We start from the raw sequence: 26,442 nt of genomic DNA on the forward strand, positions 1-26,442 counted from the left end.
ATAAGGGTAGTACTTAGGAAGGTCAGAGGCTTATCGGTATTAAAATTTTTCCTCTTCATAATTTTTCTAAAAATAAGTAGTTTTTGAGTATAGACCAGATTAAGAAAAAAATGTTAAAAATCCAAGATGGCGGCGTCATTTTGACAGTGTTCCCCTAGTGGGAGATATGGGGACTTTTAGTATGTTCAATCGGACTATAAAAGCTATCGATTAAGACTAGTTCCAGCTTTATGTTATTTTGTTCCCAATAATATCATAAGTGCCCCGAACTAATAGGTCATTCATTGACAATTTATGGCCGAGTACCGCGGTTCGTATTCGACGTAAACAAATCGGTCTCGTCCAGATTGGCAACAAAAAAGAACGTTAACTCAACATTTACTTTTTTTATTTATTTTAACTTACACAACGTTTCGGTAAGATGTATCACTGACCGTTATCAAGTTATCAAGGCAGCACACGTGATAAAGTTGGATGCAGTCAAGTCTGAGCTTTTCGCTGAGAATGCCCGCTTACCAATGCGGTTGGTAGCAAGTGGTTGGTTGCTATATCGTGGAAATTTCCACTCTTTCTACGTTATTATTGTTTGCTATAAAAACGACTTTTTAAATTTCCAATGAGGTTCCCTATGGACAATCCGGGATTCTAATAACTTTATGTTATGTTGCTTGGACCATACATGGTATGCAATGTCAGACTTCAATGTTTCACTTCTTTGCGTGTGTTTTTTTATGTTGTTTAAGTATTGTATTCATATACTCTACCTATTCAGAACAACAGAAATGAAAGTATTAAGAACAATACGCGGAGTCACACAATTCGAATGCATGACATCAGAGAAGAACTGGGAGTACCCACAAGATATAGTGAGATGGGAAAGAACAAGAAGGCGTCATTGGAAAGAACGTGTTGAAAGAATAGAACACGATTTTGCCACAGCAAAATGGGCGCGAACACAAATACCCAACACACCCAGACCACTTGGCAGACCACCAAAAAAATAGTACGAAAGAAAAATCCGGTTCACACCACACGAGGGTAGTAGTTGTTTTATTACAAGAATAACCCTATTGTAAGAAGGAGAAGAAAAAAGACTAGTTGAATTCTATCGTTCGATAAATTTGGAGTTTATTATAAACTAAACTTGTATTTCAGTAATTTTCCATTTTACTAAGCAATCCAAAATAGAACAAATATAAATGAATTATTATCGTTTAGTAATTAGCCACATTTTAATCTAAAATAATAATGACGTTTATCTATATCTTAGATAAAGTGATGGATGCATTTCCATGCAAGTACAAATCGAAAGCAATTCTCAGAAAACTGTATAGCGTTATTAATTATTATTCAATATCTGCAGATGAAATTGATGTCATTTGCATAGCTCAGTTGTTTTTGTTACAATCGATATATTTCAAACATATTTATTAATTAAGTTCTTTCATTTACAGAGTGTTATAAAATGTAAAAATCCTTCATTATCTCAAAATGATACTATCACTTAATCTTTGGTTATTGTCAGTTATGTTCTTTTGGCGTATGTATAACTTTATGGTTAAACTTTAAGATTATTTTCGTTTGACAAAACTGTTATTTTTTTACTTGAGATATGAGTACTTATTTATTGCAATATTATATTTTGTGTGTGTGTGTTTTTGTTGTCATTAAATAAATCTCTGTAGTAAAATCTGCTGTCTGCTGTGTTAAATCAACAAATAAATAAATATGTTTACTTACTGTTGTGCTTGTTCTGGTGTTTCGTATGTGATTTGCACCACTTGCGTGCTGGGGTCCTTAGAAGTAAGTTTATCACATTGAATGACGCGGCCATGCTGAGTCAGCAGTGATTCAATGTCTTCGAATTTGATCTGTGGACCCAGGTTTGATATTATGATCTTTGTCGTTTGGCTGAAACAAAATCATAAAATAAATAAAATAACGGTTTATGAATACATATAAAGATACATTCAAGTTTTTTTTTCTAGAAATACATCCTTTTTTAACTAAGGAAGTCTTAAAAAATATTCTAGGTATGTACCTAAATTCACTGGTATTTTTAGAAGAATCACATTAATTAATAATTTGTAGTACCTAATTGTTCTGTAAAGTTTTGAATGTTTTTTTTCATAAAATATTAGAAAAAAAATCTAAATCTTGTCGGAGCCTATATCAAATTCCTATATCAAATTAGAAAATATGAAGATCTTTACTAATATACACAAAATTTCCACATTATTACTTCCTGTTTTCCATTTCAGTAAAAATGAGAGCAGCGCTTATCTAATCCTATTTCTTGATAAAGTTCCACTAAATGTAACGAGCTTTATATAATAGGTATGTACGATGCCACCAAAAAATGTTAATGCGCAGCTATTTGTCGGTTGTTCACACACATGCCATTCAAGTGCATTTAAATATTTCACTATCGGGTGAAATTTGCATTTGAAACCCCGTTTCGCTTGCAATAAAAAGGTAATATAATTAATAAATTAGCATATATTTCGATATGTTTTAAGAGTATTGATTTTTTTCTGTTTGCTTCTGATTTTATCTTCGATTAGTCATCTTTAATCATTATTACAGATGAAGTGTAATTATTACCGATTACCGATTAAAAATACTATATAATCTATAATATACCTAGATTATACAGAATACAGGGTAAAGAGATACCTACCAATAAGATAAACAAATGCTATGTATTAGCTATACAGGGTGAGTTTCCTACGATGTTCTCTATGGGCATCTCGGAAACTACTGGAGATAGAGAGTCGGTTAAATGGGGAAAGAATTGCAGTTTTGTGGGGTAATAAATATGCGCCTTTCGGATTTTTGAAAAATTTCATGGCTTACTAGATATTTGGAAAAAAACAAATTTCGGCTATTTTAAAAATTGTCACTAATTCCATTATAAGCTATTTTAGACAAAAAGTTTTCGGATAAAAGTTGTAGATAATCACATTCTTAATGAGATTGTGTCCTCCGTTTTTTTCTAAAGCCTGTCATTTTTGACATATGACACAAACATATGTTTTTTTAAATGGAAACCATAGTTGGCCATGACTTCATAAAAAGCGCCATTTCTTAAGCTTTTCAGGGATATAAGCTATAATATGTTTTCTTCGAAAAATTACTGAGTTATAGCCAATTCTTATCATTTTTAAACAATTTCACTTAGTTAGCCATGGAAACAAGTTTAATCGTCTTTGCTCTCATAAATGTGAAGCTGTCATATCCAAACTTTGTAAATTAAAATAAGCAAAAATTGTAAATATGAATTTTTCAAATGAAGAAAAGCGTGTAGGATTATTGGTTCAACTTTTCTTGACCACACATTTTCGAGGATACGTTGACCGGTGAATGTTACGTTTTTTAGAGAACGGTTTTCAAGACATGTTGGGAAAGTTAAATTTAGTTAAAGACAATTCTTATCTTTCTTGACTAATTTCACATAGATTGCATAGTATTTTTATTCTGTTATGATTTATAACTTATAAAAAGTCAGAATATATTACTAAACGGTTCTTTACAATTTTTATTACACAAACTACTCGTAAAGTTTAAAAAAATAATATCAATACATACACTTTAAGCTATTTTAGAAAATGTTCAAAAAATCCACCATTGATTTGAGTTGCATCTTTTTAAAACTGAATTACTACCTATTCTCACAGAAGGACTTAATTAAACTTTTCTCGTACCGCCACTTTGAGTGCCTCTCTTAATTCATTAGTTATTTTGTAAACCTTATTGTTAACCATACCGCATAAAAAATTCTAAAATGGAAGTTGATCGAGAAGGCCCATTCAATTAGTCCACCTCTTCCTATCCCTGCGTTTGCATAATTATGATATAAATAATTTTTTTGTCATACGCTCCCAAAAACAGCTATTTTACGGACTCATTTCAGGTAGTGTGTCATAATGAAAGTCATGTTGGATTGATGCGCGAGTATCTACGCGCTTTTTTTTATTTGAAAAATTCATATTTACAATTTTTGTTTATTTTAATTTATAAAGTTTGGATGTGACAGCTTCACATTTCTGAGAGCAACTGCGATTGAACTTGTTTCCATGGCTAACTAAGTGAAATTGTTTAAAAATGATAAGAATTGGCTATAACTCAGTAATTTTTCGAAGAAAAGATATTATAGCTTATATCACTAAAAAGCTTAAAAAACGGCGCTTTTTATGAAGTCATGGCCAACTATGGTTTCCATTTAAAAAAACATAAGTTTGTATCATATGTCAAAAATGACAGGCCTTAGAAAAAAGCGGAGACACGATCTCTTGAAGGATGTGATTATCTACAACTTTTATCTGAAATTTTTTTGTCTAAAATAGCTTGGACAGTTTTTAAAATAGCCGAAATTTGTTTTTTTCAAAATATCTAGTAAGCCATGAACCTTTTCCAAAATCTGAAAGGCACATATTTATGGCCCCATAAAACTGCAATTCTTTCCCCATTTAACCGACTCTCTATCTCCAGTAGTTTCCGAGATACCCATAGAGAACATCGTAGGAAACTCACCCTGTATAAGTAAAATTACAGTTTATATTTAAAGTTAAACCTGCTGGTAACTGATACATTTCCTCTATAAAAAATAGGGCTATAGCAAGTAGCTTTTAGCAGTAGGAAAAAAATGTCTATACTTCTGTGACGGATTCATCTATTAAAAAAATCAAAAAAGTTTTGAATTTTGCCACATCAGCTGAGGTAGGTGCCCGTTGATTCGGAGTATTTAGTTTCCGATCCAAATACTCTTATCATTGTTTCAGCTTTGGTTTTTATACACAGGCTGATCTACAGTCCTGAACAAAATTAGTGATGCACGGGACTAGCGCTAGATCTCCAAGACCAAAACCAATACCGACCAGTGCCACGATTTACACAAGATCAAGACCCAGCATGCAAAACTCTTGCAGTCTTAATAACCCAATAATAGTTAAGCCTATTTTTATCACAAATGATAGACAATAAAGAACCGGTACAAGTCTTTCAGATGTTGCAACACCCGTTTACCCATGAAAAATTTAGCAAACACAAATACAGACGGAAATTAAAAATGTTGTTTTAAAAGCGGCTTAATAATAATTGTCAGATAAACATTTTTCATTAATATTGCTCTATGATCATATCCCTCACTCCTATCTATATTATGCTGCATCTTAATTAGCATCTTAGCATTCTTTAGCATCAATCGGGAATATTTTCTCAATATCTGCTTTAATCCATAAATGTCAATATTGTTTTTAAATAGGAAGTATAAATATTTATAAGGGAAATTAAAATAACTTTGGTTACACATCATAATACGACCACCAGCAAACTCCATAAGACAACGCATGGTGTCATTGATGACGTGCACCGAAAGTTGTTTTAATTTCCATTATATTACTTATTTCTGGATATTTAGTTATGGACGTTTTTATAAATCCCTATTTCTAAAAATATACGTATCGCTATGCAAATAGGTCCAAAAAGCCGGAAACTTTTAAGAAATCGTCTAAAAACACCTATCACTGACATTGATGTAATACCCTTTATAGCGTAGTAACCTACTTTTTCTGATTTAATTGAGATACTGGAATTTAACTGTTTACAAACAACAATAGTAGCACTATTTTGCATTTAGTGCAGCATTTGTTATACAGCGGATTTTTCTGTTAAGTATTTAGCATAAATGAATACAATTTTACTTTATGATAGAAGTACATACCTACTTATTATTTTTTAGCCAAATGACTAAATACAATAATAAGTCAGGTATATGATACTGGAACAATGGATATAAAAAAATTTGTATAATTTGTATATTTAACTTATTTCAATTCGTAAAAAATGCATGGTCCCTATTATGCTGTTATAGGCATTGCAGTGCGGGATTGTGTGTGCTCTAAATTCTTTTGGGTGAGCGTAGCAATGTTACGTTAGCCTGGCTACCAGGCCACCAAAGTCACAAGATTAACGAAAAGGCAGATAAAATGACCAAACCAGGCTCATCAATGCTATTCACAGGTCCCCTGTGGCCCTTCTGTGGCGTTACAAAAGAAGCACGATGATGGCCACAAAACGGTGGGTGGCCAACAAATCTCTGGAAAAATGTACTAGGGCAGAGACAGGCAAAAAAGTCGAACATTCGCCAAAATTCAAACCTGTGGTTCAGTCTTCAAGTACTTTTTGAAAAGGATAGGACTGGAGAATGTATCCTAAAGGATCAGAAGAGGACCACAATAGATCTGAAAAGGTCGCAGTGGATCAGGCCGATAGCCACCTTGAATAATCTAATCTAATACTCGTAGATATAATAATAAATTAAAATTCTAGTAAATGAAGTACATTCTAATTTTGTAGGTCAGAAGTTCTTAAGAAAGAAATAGAATATTCTACACCATTTTCCGTTAATTTATTTGGCAAGGTGATCCAGAAGAAGCTCCATATAGGGTGTATTTAGGATTGTTACTTCAATTTTTTTTACTACAGATTTTTTCAGATTATAACTATAATATTTTAAAGTAATCATTCGTCAATGAAATTTTAAATCTATTAATTTCCCGCTTTGGGTCCCAAAAAAAAATTGTACCAACTTATTTCTTTATAAATGAACATAAACTACTAGAATTAAAATTACAGATACCTACACCTAGTAGGGGTGTCGAGGACCTTCTCTTTGGACGGAATATAATATATTGGATGGTGTAGGAATACAGGGTAGGACAATAAATGTATTTTAGGTATGTTTTTTCAATTTTTTAAAAAAAAAATCATGATTAATTTTAATAACCGTTTCAAGTCCATATTTTTGTAGATTAATAATTTTTTAAATAAAATGGTAAGAATGGTAGATTTTAAATAAAATGGTAACTATTGCTAAATAATATTGGTACTCAATAAAACGATCTGTATTTATTAACAACCTTTATATATTTACGTTAACAACACATAAATTAGCAAGTTAACGTTATAACAACACATAATTAACGTTATAACAACACATAAATTAGCAAGTAAATACGAAAAAATACAGTTTTTGCTATAATAAAGTCAAAATTGAATCACGAATTTCAATCCTTGCTTATTGTTACGGAGTGTATATTTACATTTATGTTCGAATTATTGGTTGGCGCCATCTAAAGGTCGGTTTTTATGTTTCACGTAGCGCCATATCAGAAAGTAATTCGGTCACAACGATAATAAATTACGGGTAAATACTTGTGTCAACTGACATATATTTTATGCTATATTTTTTTTGTTGAATATTACCAATATTACTCTGTTATTCATCAGGTTATATTTACTTTAAAAAATTGATCTGTTGTAAAATAAAATATTTATCTTATTACTTTTAATAGCAATAATACACAATGACACAGTTTTATCAAAAAGTTCCATATTTCAGATTTTTACTTAAATATTTTTTGTTAATAATGCGGGCTATAGTATCGCATAAAAAAATTGAATACAGAGTGATTTAAATGCATTTGTGTGTTGTATTTAATTTATTATTGAGGTATTTATAATTGTAAAATTAATTAGTTAAGTGTTTTATCTTGTGTTCTGAAATCAAGGGCCCACGAAATCCGTAACAATATTTAAAACTCTTTTAAAATTAAAAATCTATAATTATTAATGCTTTCTAGCTGAAAAACAAAAATAAAAATCATATTTTTATTAAGAGCATAATGTGAAGAAGTTTTATCAATAATTAATCAATATGCATAAATATACCAGATGTTTCCCAAAATTGCCTCACCTCTATAACTTCTTAATTTTTTTCGGATAAACGATATTTGGTACGTTATAGTACATGATATAAATCAGGATTGATTGACGTATTCACCGGAAATGACTACCACTTTTGCTTTTTAAATGGTACTCTCGGTATTTTTTTTAATTTATTCGATAGAAAATGACACTCTGAATAGAAGAACATATCGTAAGTCAACTTTTGACAACCTCGCTTTAAAAAAATGGTATTTTAGATTTCAATCTAGAGTGCCATGGCAGTATTAAAAACACTAATTTTTAATCAAGGAGCCTTGGAAAAATAGGTTTGATCGTCTAATGTTTTTCGTGTCTTGTCCTGGCCGGTTAAAAGATACCCCTATAGTATTTTTAATCATAACTCAATTTTTTCAAATGGAACGAGGTTGGCTCATTAGCATATTTGGAAAAAGCATATATTTACGAATAATTTGGTACCACACATGGTATTTCAAGTCAAATTATCGTTACATTATGGCCATGACATTCTAAATTAATATTAATATGCTATTTTTTCCTTAATTGAAAATAAAAATTGATAATATTCAGAATTTCATTTTCTATAAATGTGAAGTAAAAGAATACCTCGGATGTTACTGAAAAATCAAAAGTTGTAGTCATTTCAGTTGAAAAAGCCCAAAAAAGAAAGTGACCCAAAACAATTATTGAATACGTCAATTAATCCTAATTTATGTCATATACAACATGCCAAATCTGGCTTTTTTATCTGAAATATAAAAAAAGTTATAGGTATATTCAATATCGTTACTGTATATCCATAAATGTTATTGTATGTTTTTTTGTTGTATACAAAATTCAAAGGAACTTTATTTAACGTTTATTTTATACCAAAAAAAAACGATAATATCACATATTACTTTATTTTTGGGGTTCCTTGATTACAATCACTTTAAATAAGGCAATATTCTGAATTAAAAAGCATTTGCCGACAAGAAAATTAAGCCACCTATTTAACGGTAATTATGTAAATAACCAATATTATTCCCTCTAGAATATACACACTGCATTAAAATTAAAAAGATCTTCTTCGAGATTGCTTTAGAGGTTAAAATGCATTCAAATTATGCTAACCAAACGTAAATTATTTTGCAAAACAAGTGTTTCCTGTTAAATATATAATGCTTAAATTTATAATACCATTAGTTCTATATTAATATGATGATAGTGATGGGGGCATTACGATTCTTTTTGGTGAGTAAGAACAATCTTCAGATTGTCACGGGGTTTTTAACAAGACACTGTCTCTGCAATGAACACTTCAATAGATTGAAACTAAGAAACAACGGGGAATGCAGATTCTGTGGGAGAAAATGGGGAAACACTAGGTCCCGTATTTATAGTTGCGTCTCGAGACGCCAAGACGGTCTTGGGCTCTTGAGAGCGGAATCCACAGAATACACGAGCAAACGTCATTTTGGAGATTGCGATTTTCATTTTGGATAGTTTATGTGATCTGTGAATAGTTTCTTAACCTAACTTTTTTAGTAAACAAAATAAATCCCTTGTAAATCCGTTTTGTCTGATTAAACAGTTTTGAATATGTTAGATGAGTTTGAGAATATTTTGGACCATGTGGAAGAAGAAAATCGTCTTCGAGTTCCAAAACGATATATAAGGTATGCAGGAAATCCAAGAGAAACGTTTAGCGAGGGGGAATTTAAATATCGATATAGGTTTAGCAAGGCTACAATTACAGAAACTATTTTACCTCTTGTAATTGAAGACTTGCAAAAACCTACCAATCGTGGTTTACCTATTCCCTCCGTTATTCAATTACTAATTTGTTTACGGTTTTATGCGACTTCTAATTTTCAAATAGTAAGTGGAGACTTGCATGTTGTTAGCCAACCTACAATAAGCCAGATTATCAAGAGGGTGTTCATTTTAATAGCAGAACATTTGAGTGAATTTGTGTGATACAACCATAAATGGTTAACAGCATTATTATTCCAATGATACTGGCTTCGGCTTGTGCAGATGATGACAACAAATGGGATACATATATTAAGAATATAGAAAGAGCTATGAATACATCTGTGAATCAATTCACTGGCGAAAAAAACACCTGAATTATTATATGGATATATTCCGAGGATTGGAGATTTATTTGAAGATGGACAAGTGAGGTTATTGACAGTAGAGTATGAAAAGTACTCGATTACCTGAAAAATTGAGAGAAGAGATCAAAGAACATATAGAAATGGAACAAAGAAAGTATAAAAAAATTTATAGGCTAGCAGACTAGCAGAGAAGAATGTCATCTAGACGACAAGAAATAAGGAAGCAGTAAAAACGCAATAATCATAGAATGTGTATTGTGAAATATTATTTGAAATAAAACTATAAAACATGGAGTATCGACTTTATATAGAGTGGTCAACTCAATAAGAATACAGAATTTACACCAAGCAATAAAATCTTGAAAATTATAGGTTATACGGTGTATACATCCAATATTGTATATTATATGATATGATATTTATGTAAATATTCATGATGAAAATAAAAAGACAATTTTTTTAGCTTTAATGTATTACTTAATGGCTAACACCACGCAAGTCTCCATTTACCATCTGAAAATTACAAGTCGCATAAAACTGTAAACAAATTAGTAATTGAATAACGGGGAGAATGGGTAAACCACGATTGGTAGGTTTTTGCAAGTCTTCAATTTATAAGAGATAAAATAGTTTCTGTAATTGTAGCCTTGTTAAACCTATATCGGCATAAATCCCCCCTCGCTAAACATTTCTATTGGATTTCCTGCATCCCGTATATATCGTTTTGGAACTCGAAGACGATTTTCTTCTTCCACATGGTCCAAAATATCCTCAAACTCTTTTAACATATGCAAAACTGTTTAATCAGACAAAACGGATTTACAAGGGAATTACTTTGTTTACAAAAAAAGTTGGGTTAAGAAACTATCCACCACACTATCCACAAATCACATAAACTATCCAAAATAAAAATCGCAATCTCCAAAATGACGTTTGCTCGTGTATTCTGTGGATTCCGCTCTCAAGAGCCCAAGACCGTCTTGGCGTCTCGGGACGCAACTATAAATACGGGCCTAGAACACCTCATCACTGAATGCGCCGAGACGACAACCATTCTTGCCATAAACTTTGCTACCAGTCGTACTAGTTCGCGATCTCCGATATCAGTATATCGGAGATCGCGAACTAGCCTCTGTGAAGCCGTCTCAGATACTGACTTTTGTCGAAGGCCTGAGACTGAATGATGAGTAATAACTTATGAAAGGGGGATATACTATAGATCTGTAAGGTCACGGTGATTACCCCCCCCCTCTCTACATTCTACATGAAGAAGCTACATTCTACATGAAGAATTAGTTGATGACACACCAAACATTATTCGGCTTTTCGATGTAGAAACCGACACTCGAAGTCCCAAGGCTAGTGATGTTAATATTTCGGAAACTTTTGATTGTTGTAGGAAATTTCCGAAACTTTCGGAAATTTATGAAATTTTACAATTTTACATATTTTTTGTTGATACAATGAATAAATTAGATAGACATTTGATACCAACATGTAAGTGGGAAAAAAAACAATAAACATAATATTAGTTGGTATATTTTTAATAAACAATACATAACTCCTAAAAGTCCTAAACATAACATATAACAAAAATTATTTGGTAACATTTGTACTTTGTACATAAACCATGAACTATGACTATGAACTTAAAAAAAAAGAAAAAAAGCACGAAATATAAATTTAAAAGACGTAAAACACAAATAACTCAATTATTCTGTTCCGGAATACTTTCAGGCGCCGAGCCGGTCATCTTCATAGGGTATTATAGTAGTAGTAGTAGTAGTAGTAGTAGTAGTAGTAGTAGTAGTAGTAGTAGTAGTAGTAGTAGTAGTAGTAGTACTGTCTTCGTCAGTTTTTATTTCCAAATCAGCTATATTTGATGCATCATCTGGTTCTGATTCTGAAGGATGGACCTCTACCTCCACGGGTTCTAGTGGTTCTGGAGGAGTTTCATGTTGTTGCATATCATGTTCCATATCCACTTTTTGTTTTTGTAGTAATAATTTATTGTTATGAGCTACGAACATTATTTTGCCGGCTCTTTGTGCAGTTAAGCGATTCCTTTTTTAGTATGGATAAAACTGTAAGTACTGAAAGTTCTCCTAGTAGCTGCAGATGACGTTGGTAAAGACAGCAGAGCAACAGCTAAATATTTCAACTGAGTATTTTTACATATTGCCTGCCACCAACTTAGACAGTCTACATTTTTAACTGACATCCAAACGTAGTCGAGAGCCCATAAACCCGATTTGGTGCAATAATTTGTCACATCTGTAAAAATGGCTTCTTTATTATTGACAAACTGAGGATGTTTGTTGGTGATATTGTTGATAAATTCCATAGCGGCTATGTGTTCTTCATTGTTAAGGTGCTCTGGCAGGAAACAGAGGGGGCCAAGAGATTCGCGGCAAAATGCATTATTTTAAGAGCCATACGTTTTCTATTTTGTAAGGCGGAGAAGCATTCTTTTTCTTCTGATTTAAGAATAGGCATACTTGATACACTTTCGTTAAATTTTTGCCCAATGTCTTGAATTTTGAAAAGAAATTTCTTGCAAAATTCGGATTTTTGCGAATATTCGCGATTTTGGGGCCGAATATTTCGGAAATTTCTGAAATTTCCTGCAAAATTCGAATGGAAATATTCCCTACCTGTTGGTAGAGAACCTGTTGGTAAGAACGGTTTTTTGGGTAGTGAACATCACTACCCAAGACAAAGGTTTCTTTTTACCAACCACTTTATGAAAAGAAGCGTCAGGATCATATTTTTAGCTAAGGACAAAATTTTCCATTTGGCGAAAAAAAACCGTTCTTTGACCCATTAGGGCTGTTTTTAACCGTTTTCCTGAGACTTAACGAAAAATGTGTCAAAACCTTTTTTGTAGATAATGACCTAAGCTTCATTTTTTATTTCAAGAAAAATTTTGTAAAGCATATTTTGCCAGATATTTGCGAAAAACTGATTTTTCGGCCATTTGGGGCAATGCACGGCGTTACAATTTTTTTCCCTAAAACTACTCCCCAAAAGGTACACAATCCGCCTAAAAAGTCATGGTCGGCAAATTGCCGAGGTTTAGGTCTTTTCGTAAGTATCGTTATTTGTTGGACTAGGAGTACACATTTCTTTAAAAGAAATATGTGATGTTTTACAGTGATAAAACATTGACAAACAAGCAAGAAAAACATTTAACCAAAACCAGCTGATGCAAAACCTTTAGAACTATGAACTATGCATATTTTAACTTTCTACTTTACTAAAATTCTGTTTTAAGGTGTATTCTTAGCCAATGCATAAACAACAAATCTAAATACGCATTGTTATAATACGTATTCACTTAGCTAGTTGAACACAAATGAAAACTATCTGAAATAGGTATACATATCTTCCATTTGTAGTAGTAAAACGTAATAGTCGAGGTCAGGACAAGGAGTGATTCAGAAGGAAGTTATTTACATTCGCTGAATGACATAACTAGCCTCCATATTTGGGCGATGGTCTATACCATGTGTCTATACTAATATTTTTATGCTTTTATGAATTGGAAGCAGCGATCTACAGTTTGCATTTATAACTGCATGCATATCATGAATATATTAATAGAATTAATATATTTAACACTTAAAAAAATAAATGAAACTATTAAAGAGAATGTAAACCGCTTACAAATAAAGAATAGTTAATATTTCTTTAATATCCCTTCTTATTTAAGATGATAGAAAAAATGTAGAAAACTATATTATATTTCCTTTGCCGTTTTCTCTGTTATTTTTTCAATCCAGAAATAATATTTAAAACATATGATCGCAGGGGTAGGTACTTTTTACAAAACTGTAGCTAGTGTCTCCATTTATATAAATATAATAAATCTTCATCCCAAACAAAAAGATTCCCCAGCCGTCCTTTTTTTTTCATCGTATGGTACTTCATACATATAAAATATAAACATAATTGTGTTTTGTTATTTGTTTAGAATTCCAGGTACTAGTAAGTACAAGACGATCGAAAAGAAAACGACGTCGGCTGGGGAATGACAATCGATGATAATTTTGGCGAGGTCAAGCCTTATATATCATTTACTTGACCCGTACTCTCCTTTATTTTTAATGGTGCGTACTGCCCATTGGCCTTAAGAAGTTGCAATTTATTTTTATATTGAGTAAAGTTTTATGTTAATTTTTAGTAAATGACTAGAGATTGATCTCGTCAAAATGATCATGGATTGTCATTCTCCAGCCCTCTTTTACGCCTTCTTTTCGATCATACAGTATTCGTAGAATGCATTTTGTTTTATTCCTTAAACATTTGCTGTAAATCCATTTTTATTACTAAATTTCGTACTAAATATTTAAATGATAGCAAAGAAAAAATTATGAGTAACTAATTGATTGATAACGTTACTAGACATGTAGATAGCAAATTAATCAAAATATGAAATGAAGTGGTATTCCTCCTACAACTAAATATAGGATATTATCGGTGTTGTCATGTTAAAACTATCAATGATAAATTGCTATACAATAATATACGAAAATTAAATTTTGGTAATCTCGCTCTTAATCGGCATCAGCTTTATATCTTCAGCATACTCTACTTCAACACAATTTTATAGTTTTCATGACAATATTGACGATGTATTAGAAATATAAATTTAGATTATCATAAAATCCCAGAAGTCATCAGATAGATAGAAAATTAAATTTGGAAAAATATTAACTGAATGTATCTGCTAGGATCTTTCTCTAGGAGATGCAAAACCTTGTCACTGTCTTGTCCCTGGCTGTAGTGTCGCGGCCAGGGAATTGCACCAAGACGTAGAACGATGCCGGATGGGATTATCCTGTCCGTCATACCAGGCATCCTCTACTGTCTGTGGTCATGTATCACGGACAGAGGGTGTGGGGGGTCTTGACTTAACAACCCAGATCAACCTTGAGTTCAACCTACTGGTCTCACCAGTACCAGGGGGCACCCTGTTGTATCCACTCCTTATTTCTGCATGCGGGGCTCTGTACTAGGGAATACTATAAGATCAAGTATAAAAAACCCCAGCGCCACCGATGAAGCTGTAGGGAAACCCCCTAGCAACAGTGGGAACATTATCAATGCAAGTTCCAAAGGACCAATAACAGGAGAGGCGGCTAATACTTGAGCGAGATCAGACTCCATAACTAGCACACAAACTAGCATCTAGGCCAAACCCCTACGGTGGAAGGGTGTATGCCCTCGGAGGAAGAACATCTGTTGTCAGAGGGGGATGTGAAATACCCTGTCCCCCCTACAACAGGAGAATCCTGATGTTTGATGAGTTATAGACTGTATGATGAGTTATAACTCAAGGAAGGGGAATACGATAGATATTTAAGGTCGCCGGTCGCAGTGATTAACCCCCTCCCACTTATTCTACTTTCTACATGCTGCTAGGATACCTAAATACAAGTCTAGATACCTATGCTAGATACCATTACTAACTAAAAGTCGGAAAAATGACTCATGAACAATAATACCTAATAATTTATCACTCTGTTATAAAAACCATTAAGCATCTTTTAATTGCACTATAGCCTCAATAAAAAGTGCATTACCTTTATAGATTTTATAGGGTAGACTAGTCCTCTATAATGGCATAATAAATATTTAGTAGATAGTTTCTATAGTACATGTTTTTATTGCTGCTTTTAGACTAAATGGATGGTAGGTAGTTTCCGGAGGGATAATAAGAACTGATAGACTCAACAAGCATGATACCTACTATTGAAAATTTGGGTCCTATATCTATAAACTATCTTTTAATTATTAAACTATATCCTATGTAATATTGCCATATTTGGTGGTTCTGACTAATTTACACTGTCTTGCCAGTATGTTTGATAATATAGAACTTTAAGCTAAGATAACTATACCGGGTGCGTCTCAAAAGTGGCTCACCCCTATAACTTTTTTATTTTTTCAGATAAAAAAAACGAAATTTAGTATGTTAATATATGACATAAATTAAGATTGATTGACATATTCAATTCTTTTCGGCCACCTGTTTTTTTCGGAAATGACTACAACTTTTGGTTTTTAAATAGCACCCTCGGTATTTTTTTTTACTTTATTCGATAGACAATGACAATGACACTCTGAATAGAATGACATATCATATGCCAACTTTTGACATTTTTGCTTAAAACAAAATTGTATTTTAAATTTCAATCTAGGGTGCCATGACTGTGTTAAAACAGTAATTTTTAATCAAGGAGCCTTGGAAAAATAAATTTGACAGTCTAATGTTTTAGTGTCTTGTCCTGGCTGGTTAAAAAATGCCCAAATCGTATTTTTAATCATATCTCAATTTTTTCAAATGGAACGAGGATGACTCATTAGCATATTTTGAAAAAAGCATCTTTTTACAAATAATTTGGTACCACCTACGTCGTATTTCGAGTCAAATTGTCGTTGTGAACCACATGTTGCAATTCAGAGTGTCATTTTCTATCGAATAAAGTAACAAAATACTGAGGGTGCCATTTAAAAATCAAAAGATGTAGTCATTTCCGATAAAACAGGAAATGACAGAAAATAATTGAATACGCCAATCAATTCTAATTTATGTTTAACAATATAAAATCTCGATTTTTTATCTGAGAAAATAAAACAGGTAAGTATAAGGGCGGGCCACTTTTGAGACGCACCCGGTATAGAATAAACCGGTATAGAACAAAATACATATATGAATGAAAAAAAAACGTCAAAGACGGTTGGGGAATAACAGTCGATGATAATTTCGGGGGTGTCAATCTCTAGAAGTCATTGAATCTTGAAGTCAAAATTACATTCAATTTGTCAAAAATAAACACTAATTATGAAAAGATTAAAAAGGATAGGTAGAACGTTTCCAGGCAACCAAACCAAATCTATTTCCAGAAAAATATTCTTTTAAAAAATAAAGAGTAGGGCCCTGGTAAATGACGGTCCCTCTATCTAATATTCCAATAATCATTTATTTACATTATTGACGATCTAAAAAAAAAACAAATTTTCGTTATTATAGCTTGAAAAAATCATTTTTAACAAAGATTTTAATCCTATAGAGATAATAACAAATAAAACTAAATGTGTACCAGCCACATCTTAAAAAAATGTTAGAGCCTACATATTTTAGATACATATTATTATATGTATATTACCACTGTGATATAACTACACTAATTTGATAACACGCCCTTTTTTTCTAGATTCTTTTTCTATTCGAGTTAATTTTATACCTATAGGTACTCCCTACACAAAACGTTATCTTTAGATAACATTAAAAAACACACAAAAATACTAGGTACTTACTACATCAATAAATGATAAAATTATTCATGTTCTTAAACCATTTTATCTATAGAACTTTATAAATGTATTAACCAATGCTGGAAGCTGATAATAAAAACCTAGATTAATGATTTTTGAAATAAAATGACTGTTTTAACTTATTGATATAACACACATATCATAGATAAAAGACTTATACTATTAAACATAAACACATATTAACACATATTAAGTAATTTTAGATCCTATCTCTTACCGTTTGGAGAGAAAAAAAAAACAAAATAAATGAAACATAGGTAAACGTGATATTTAGTAAATGAAGCCGTCTATACAAAAACAGTCAACTCTATTGCATTAATCGGCGCCTGTTGTAAGTGTGGTATGATAAAAGTAGATTACTTTAAGTAAATAACTGAATGAGTACAACGATTTATACAGTTAACGGCAGGAAGAGAGATAGTGATGTCCAACAAACAAGTCTGTGTATCAAAAATACCATGGCAATGACCTCAAAACGGCTGAAAACATTCTATGAATGGAAACTTCAAGGCGAATCGACCGCCAACAACGATCGTCACCGCTCACATTTTTTACATTAAACAGCTAGGTATTTCCTAAAAATCGTGCAGTCAATCACCAATTGATTTTATACGGACGTGTCACTGTATTCGTAGATTACGTAGATCTCAGCGAAAATGTACATTACACAAACAATTATCTTGTTGTTTTGTTAGGTTAGAGATGTAATAAATGTTTCGGTACTTACAACTTCGGCTTGGACATCGGCAAGTCTTTTTAAATCAAGCACTGTCACAACATAAACTGTATAAACAAACAGGAAAAAAAAACAAAAAGGTAAATAAAAGGATACGACGTAACCACTCCGCTTAAAGTTTCTCACTGACTGAGAAATGCGTGACGAAAGACGAGAGCGGGGAGTCTCGTTAAGAAATCTACTCAACTGAAATTTGCACGCGGATGTTTATGCGCATACGCCTTTTAAAATTGCACTGCGGTCGGTTTGCCGGTAGTACAACGCGTTGCAGTTTTAAACATTGCTGCACTGGCAGCAATTCCGGTTATTGTGCAAAAGGTAAATAATGCGGTTGCATAACAAACATTCCACTTTTGTTGCGGTAAAAAAAAAATAAAATTATGAAGATTGATGCATTCTAAAATATGTCTATTGTACTGTCGCAGGTTGTTTGTACAAAAGGGCGTAGATACAACGGTTTTTGGGGGAATAATATACCTATATTTCTTGGCGCTCCGTTTGTACCTTGCTCTAAAGGCCCGGCTACACGGCTCGTGATTTGTCGAACTAGGAGTTTGGTGTTTGGTTCGCTATAGTTTGCCGGGTTACGAGCCAAGGAGGTCTACACAGTACCTACTTCGTTCATCTTTATCAAGAGGTTTGCTAAACAATTTGGGGTATACCCAATTTGGAACTAGACTATAACTAATTTCTCTTCTACTGCCTTTCGATTCCCTTTGACTCATTTCGTGCCACTTTGAAACTTTTCGTGCATATTTTCGGTATGTTTTTTCGATTTTTTTTTTATTTTTAAAGACCTTAATGGGAATATTAAATTTTCTTCGCAACCATTGGCGTAACTACAGAGAGGCCCGAGGGCGCCGGGCCCGCCCAGGTAACGCCGGACAATCCGTGGATTACTTAAATACGAGTACCTGCAAATTTTGCATTGATTCAAGCCTACAAATTTATTGTTAAAGAAATTTATGTAAGTAAACGTTTTATTATATATTTAAAAAAATGTATTTTTTTTCAAACGTCACAAATGTATTAATTATTGCGAGGCGATTGACAATATAAAAATGTCATTTTAACGCCTAGGCATAAAAGTAAAGCACTTCATAAACACTTTCCTAAGCACAAAAGTATACGAACAAATATATTATTAAACTGACATACAGTGCCAAATTCAACGAGTGTAATATCTATGAGCCACGTAACCATAGTTTCTCGATATATAATTGCATACCTACAAGTAGCGTTTTTTTCAAATTTGAAAAAAAAAACATTAAAAAAAATGTTTTTTTTTTCTTGGTACAAATAAATGATATATTAATTAAAATAGTGTGTATTTTGTATCAAAAATAGCTGCAAATTTTCTTCAGCTACCGGCCACATCAGAGGCGTGCGAAAGAAGTTTTAGCACTTATGGATTGCAGACGTCTAAACGAAATAAATTATTTCGCTGCAAAGAGCAGCGAAAATAGTTTATATTGCCTATAACTTAAAACTAAAGTCTGAAAGTGCAAAAAGAAAAATAGACATGGGCACAGATCGAAGCACAAATATGGATGTAGATGTAGCTGATCTGGAATCCGAATGTGATAGGTTTCCTTATACTATGGTGATAGTTCAAAAATTTCTCTGTCGGATACCTCTGAAAATTTTTCTGTGCACGACACTGATACATCAGAAGGGGCAGAGGAATTTGATAATTCTGATTCTGATCAATCTGATTAAATACTGAATAGTGGGCACTAATCCACACACCTTACTATACCAATAGGGAATTTGTAACCATACTCAATAGCTATAAAAGTTATAAGTTATGTGAAGTTCTTGCTTCCAGTTAAATTTATTAAACCTATTTGTTGTGTTGTAGAATCTTGTTTTTATTTTGTGGTTATCGGTTATAATAATTATTAAATACGCAATTAAAAACTAAGGGATTTAAAAAGATTCAAACATTATATTCTGTTTTAAGCCTGTATTAAGAAAAAGCAGTTATTAAAAAAAAATGAAAAAGACCGACCCCTTTGTTTTTTTTTAAAAACATGTTTTTTTTAAAACAAAATATTTTTTTTTCTTTTTACATCACTACATACAAGGTAGAATTGTTTGAAAAATTATTTGTGACGTTTGAAAAAAATAGCATGTTCTATTCGGAGTAAAAATTACTCTTTGTGTCTCGCCTGTAATGTTGTCAAACGTACAGTCTCGCCACGAAAAGTATCATTTTTACTCCTAATAAAACAATATACCTACTATTATTTTTTATTATTATTCTTCGTTTTTTAATAAAACAAAAGCCCTAGAACCGTATTATTCAATGACTATCTATGACTATCAATCATATCACTATGAATGTGAAGCATATTTTTGCAAAAAAACGTCCTAAATTTGGATGCATAAAAACTACTAAAATTAGACTTGACAAAAAGCATCTAGCCGCTAGCCGCTACCGGCAACTGGCTATCCAGTCGACAGAAAGTTGCACGAATGAGTTTTAATTGTTTTGCAGTGGCGGCTCGCTGAGTATTGTACATGAAGCGAAATTTCATCTCCACTATTATAGTAACTAGAAAAAAAGCTTTAATCCTTAAACGCGTAAGGTAAAAATCTAAAAAAATCTACTGCATGCTATAGGGTTGCTTTACCTTTGCAAAGAACCACGAGTCTATTGTTTGGTTTCAACTTTTTTTCGTGATTCTCTGTAATACAAATTTGATTGCTTTGAATGTTTTGATTTTAAAATTGAATTCCTTAAAATTTTCAGTCGGCTGTTTATTCATCGAGTCTGATCATAATTTCCGGATAGTGAATTGCCCTTATAGCGGCTAGTAGGATCTTTTCTCGAGATATCTTCGATTACATCCGGCCCCTAACCAGTGCCCTAACCGTAGTAAATGAGCAGTGCGTATTAATAGATTTTCCACTCTTCTACTATACGAACAATAGCACGACGGAATTTTTCAGACATTCATCCGTCCAAATACCCACCTTATCTAATGTTGCTTAACTTCAATGATCGATCGGTAACCGGTTTTGACATATTTCGGCTGTTGTGCCTATCTAATTAAGTTTGAATTTGAAGATTTTCCTTGATTTAAAGGAAGAAGATGTCTCCATTCAATAGAAACAGCGAATGAAGATTCTGTAATAATTGTATTTTTGTACGTCACTGATGTAGGTCCACGTTACGGGTGGTCAGAAAAATGTTTTACGAGTGGGCAGTGGGCGGGCGACACTTCCACTGAATTTTTAGCCGTTTATGGTTACAAATTTGTCGCCAATAGTGACTTTGAAATTGTAAAACGGTAAAGTCTCTTTTTATTTTTATAGTTTTATATTTAAGCATACAGTAGTATCGACTGACTAGTGGGAAAGAAAATCTAGGAACTAGGTGGGGTTGCAGTCGGACCCCAGTCGGTTGCAATTCCGACTGCAACCCCACTAGTTCATAGGTTTTATATTTATATAGTTAGAATTTTATACAGAGTGTAAATGAATAAGTTTAAACAAAATTAGGCCGGTTTTTTAAATACAGATATTATGTGCCTACAATGATATTTTTTGGTTGCACAGGTGATTGATTTTTTTACCCATTTACCATTTAAAAAAAAATTGAAATAGCTATTTGTAATTAGTTTGTTTTATATTTTGTATCTTTTTATATCCTTTTTATATTTACACTTTGTATAGTTTGATTTGAAGTTTCCTTCTTCTCCTAGGTGCCTTCTATCTGTTCAGGTTGGCGATCAATACGGCATATGACTCTCTGTCCAGAGCTTGATTTAGAGAGGTTTAGATTTTTTAGAAGAGAATAAAAGAATAAAAGTATGAAGGTGTTGCAGGGAAAACTATCAAATGGAAAGAGAGAGATCTTTAAACTAAAAGACAACCAAGGGGTCGTAACAGCAAATAGAGAAAGGCTGTTGAAAATAACAGAAAACTTTTACACTGAACTATACACAAGTAATCACCAACAAACATGCAACAGTCAACAACGTCTGTGCAAAAAGATAGTTAACCAGGGATCAGAGGATATACCGGAAATAACTACTGAAGAGATCAGAAACTCCTTAAAAGAAATGAAAAATAACAAAGTCCCGGGCGAGGACGGCATAGTGATTGAGGCTGTAAAACTCGGAGGAGGAACACTATTAAAATGGATTAAAGACTTATTTAATCTATGCCTTGAAAAAGGAAAAATCCCGTCTCAATGGAACAACGCCATAACGATACTTCTCCATAAAAAGGGCGATATCACCGAGCTTGAAAATTATAGACCGATAACCTTCTTTGTCACTTGTATAAGCTGTTTACCAAAATCATTGCCAAACGTCTCGAACGTAAACTAGATTTCTATCAACCAAGAGAACAGGCAAGCTTTAGGAAAGGTTATGGAACAAACGATCATCTTCAAGTAATTAAAGTCCTGATAGAAAAATCTGTGGAATACAACAGGCCCCTAGCATTGGTGTTCGTTGATTTCCAGAAAGCATTTGACACAGTAGAATTAACATCAATAATAGCAGCATTGGAGCAGGGAAGAGTAGATTATAGGTATACAAGGCTTATAGAATACATATATAGTAATGCCACCACAACTGTAAAACTTCACGAAACAACAGATAAAATTGAGGTAGGCACATGAGTTCGACAAGGGGATACTATTTCGCCTAAACTCTTTACAGCTGTCCTTGAATACGCAATGAAATCACTCTCTTGGGAGAATAGGGGCATAAATATCGATGGTGAAAGGTTGACACATCTCAGATTCGCAGATGACATCGTCCTTGTCTCAGATAACATCGGAGATTCAAAGCAGATGCTCGAAGAATTAATGCAGGCCTCATTAAAACTCGGTCTCTGGATAAATACGAGTAAAACGCAAATAATGACAAACTTAGTGCTGACACAGAACATCAGAATAGGTGAAGCCGACATAAAAGAAACACATATATACAAATATCTCGGGCACGAAATACAAATCGGAAAGAACAACCAAACACACGAGATACAGCGTAGAATAGGTTTGGGTTGGGCTGCTTTTGGCAAACTACGGGAGACCTTTAAAAGTGATATACCCATATGCTTGAAGAGGAAAGTTTATGAACAATGCGTCTTGCCGGTAATTACATATGGAGCGGAAACTCTAACATTAACGAAAAAGTCAGCAGAAAATTTAAGAGTAGCCCAGAGAGCCATGGAGAGAGCCATGCTTGGAATAACTAAAAGAGACAAAATTCCTAATAACACTATCAGACAAAAAAACAAAATTAAAGACATAGTGGAACACGTAACTCGAATGAAATGGAGATGGGCAGGTCATGTGGCGAGAACATCTAAAGACAGGTGGACTAGAAGATTGTTAGAATGGCGACCTCGAGCAGATAAACGTAGCAGAGGCAGACCACCGACACGCTGGACCGATGATGTAAAGAGGATTGCTGGAAATTGGATGATGACGGCCCAAAATCGAGAGACATGGAGAAATATGGAGGAGGCCTACGTTCAGCAGTGGACAACGATGGTTACATGATGATGATGAGATTTTTTAGATCCTCTCTATGCTGCGTTTTCCATCGATTTTTCCTTCTATTATCAGCTGTATTTCTTCATATTTCTGAGTGTCGCATTATGTGTCCAAGGTCTTTTTGATTTTGATTGTGCCTGTTAGGTGTGCACGAATTTTCATTTTGTTTAAAACTTTACAGTTTGTTGTTCTGGAGGTCTTATCTGATGCCCATTTCCACCGTTTGTATAAACTTTGTTTAAAGGCTAAATAGTGATTAACTATAATATAGGGGAGATTGCCCCAGTGCCGGACACCTAAGCTCTTTCTCTACTATTTTTTTGAAAAAACATTCTATTACAAAAATTTAGACTGCCACTGATGGAAGAAAACCTAATTAATATATGGTAGTAAATTTAAACCGATATGAATTCATATAGACAGTGAAATTATAAATTTACGGCAGTATTGCTAATCACTTTGTAAAAAAAACTGTTCCCAGTACCGGACAATATATATTTTGAATATTAAACCAGATAAATAAATTTACAAAGCTTTTATTAGAACAGATAAACGAAGAGATTACAAGAAATAATACTACTCTTACGAATTCATACTTCTTAATAAGTTATTGTATGCAATGGTCACAAACAAAGTAAAGGATATTATCATTATCAGCACACTCTACATGAGCCCACCCATCACATCTTGAACATTGGACCCAGTCCTCCTCAAAAGTTTCCCCGCAAATGATGCACTCGGTTTTGTTAGAATCCTTTTCGTCGGTTTTCTTTTCTTCAGCTTCGTCTATTAGCTTTCGTTTAGCAGACAGAAACTTTTCAGATATGGTATTGGTTTTCTGTTTTTCATTATTTCTTCGACTCTGTTTTGTTATACTCTGTTGCTTTGCTTTCTCCTGTTTTTTTAACTCAATCTGCTGTTTTACTTCTGCTTTGTCTTCAGGCATTTTTTATATGGCGTAGAAGTTAATATTTCGCTTTTTTCTCCTTTCCTTTTCCTTAAAATTATTTTTCTCTGTAGATCATCAGTAACTGGAGAAATCAGACTGATGGCATTTTGGAAGGCTGTTGATGTGGAGGGAATTGCCTCATAGTCGACTGACTGAAAGAAGTTCATTGTTTTGTCGGTAAATGTGGAGATTTCTACTTTTTTCCTACTTTTTTCATTGTTAACTTCAGGTATGGCGGGAATCAACCCATCAATGATTGAAGATGAAATATTTGTATCTTTATTAGGAGATCGGGGCGTCAAACTTACGGTAAAACCAACAGAAGAAGAAGTTAGAAGTTCCGTTGATTTACTTGTAGAAACGGAAGGAACTATTTTGTCAAATGAAGACTGGTTTAGAGATCCGAAGTTTAAGCCAGTAGAAGGGGTTAGTGAATAATTTTTAGGTTCATGGTTCTCTTGGTTGTCGGCTTCTAATATTTTCATAGTGTTTGAAGCAGGAAGAAAATCTAGTTCTGTAAAGATATTTTTGTTTAAGGGATATATCCCTGTACATTGAAATGCAGATTGTGCCAATTCCATTCTACAAATTTTTGAAAATGCGCTTCCAACCTTAACCACTGATTTCTTGAACAGTTATTTTTAAGCCTAGTCTTCCGTATTTGCTCATCCAGACCTCACATGCTGCATTAAATGCACTTTTAAACGGTTTCATAATAGCTCTGTCCAAAGGCTGCAGTTTGTGTGTCGTGTGAGGGGGCAAACTTAGCATGTGAACGTGGTGTTCTTTTGCATATAAAATAACTTGCAGATTCTTATGTGTGCTATGGCCGTCCAATATTAAAAGAATTGGGTTTTCCTCAGTCGGATTAACTCGATCCACGAATGCATTTAACCATTTTAAAAATCCTTGGACGGTTATCCATCCACTTAGATGAGCGACAAAAATGCTTCCAATCGGTGCATCTTTCGTAAGTTTAACATCCATTCTTTCCCTTAGAAAAAGAAATAAAGGTGGTATAAATTGGTCTCCTGCAGCATTTATACAAAGCATTACTGTTATATTTTTCCCTCTTTCACCAGATGTTAGTTTGCTGACCTGTTTTTTTCCCTTTAATGACAAAACTTTTAGTGCGTTAGAATGTACCACAGACACGCCGGTTTCATCGCAGTTAAAAATCCTACTTGGGGAAAAGGAATATTTCTTCATCAGGTTCTCCAGCTTCTCAAAAAAGGCCTCCACTTGTTGCTTGTTAAATCCTTGCGCTCTCTGAAGGCTAGTTGATTGGGCAGAACGCAACGAAAATTCGGGATGCCGCTTAATAAACCCACGATAAAATTTATTTCCTGCTGTCTTTTTTGTTTTACTAAATTGATGCTGTAATTTGAAATGCTCAGCAAGATCATATGCTAACGTTAAAAATTCCTTTTTGTTGACTGGTAAAAAACGATTATCCAAACCCTTAAGGTGTCCCACTAGTTCATTTTCTAAGTCAACATTAAATGTATTTTCAAATCTTCCTAATGTAGGTGTCATTTTAACGGCATTTCCTTTTCGGAGAGTCGTGATCCTGTCTCCTAAAGAACTTTTAGGAACAGGGAAGTGGAACGCTGCCTCTCTAATGCTATATTTCCCTGACAGTACATGGTCCACAGCCTTTTTCATGCTCGTTTCATCCCATTTTCCCTTTTGTTTATTTGGCATGATTAATATGCCTGAAACAACAAATAATAGTAGTATTGACGGTTATAATCTGCCTATCACGATCAATTATTTTTTGTCCGGTACTGGGCAATGTACGGGTGTCCGATACTGGGGAAATGTCAGCGAAAAATAAAATACGCATTGAACATAACCTAGAAATAATTTCGTCCGTTTGCGCATGTGGTTATAGTCTCCAATAATGTAAGTTGTTATATAAGTTATTAGTGAACTACTAAAGTTACCTTTACGTATTATAAAAGGGGCCTAAAGTTTAGTGGAATCACTTGAAAACACCCACGTAAACACTTAATCAATATACACTTAAACACTTAATATACACACATAA

The 26,442-nt window shown here is 33.3% G+C and overlaps 1 protein-coding gene across 4 annotated transcripts in view; it reads right to left on the reverse strand.

The window, feature by feature from the left end:
• Nucleotides 1-26,442, reverse strand: part of LOC115883012 (insulin-like growth factor 2 mRNA-binding protein 1) — a 221,651-nt gene that overhangs the window by 53,911 nt on the left and 141,298 nt on the right. For 3 of the 4 annotated variants that reach the window (XM_030901285.1, XM_030901284.1, XM_030901286.1), the window contains one exon: nt 1,741-1,911. In XM_030901285.1, the coding sequence (XP_030757145.1) occupies nt 1,741-1,911 (171 nt within the window). Of the gene's footprint in view, nt 1-1,740; nt 1,912-17,916; nt 18,085-26,442 lie in introns of those variants that run through there. The other variant, XM_030901287.1, reaches the window with a different exon arrangement.

Source organism: Sitophilus oryzae, unplaced genomic scaffold (genome assembly GCF_002938485.1).
Source record: "Sitophilus oryzae breed Bouriz unplaced genomic scaffold, Soryzae_2.0 scaffold_1801_pilon_pilon, whole genome shotgun sequence".
Taxonomy (NCBI): domain Eukaryota; kingdom Metazoa; phylum Arthropoda; class Insecta; order Coleoptera; family Curculionidae; genus Sitophilus; species Sitophilus oryzae.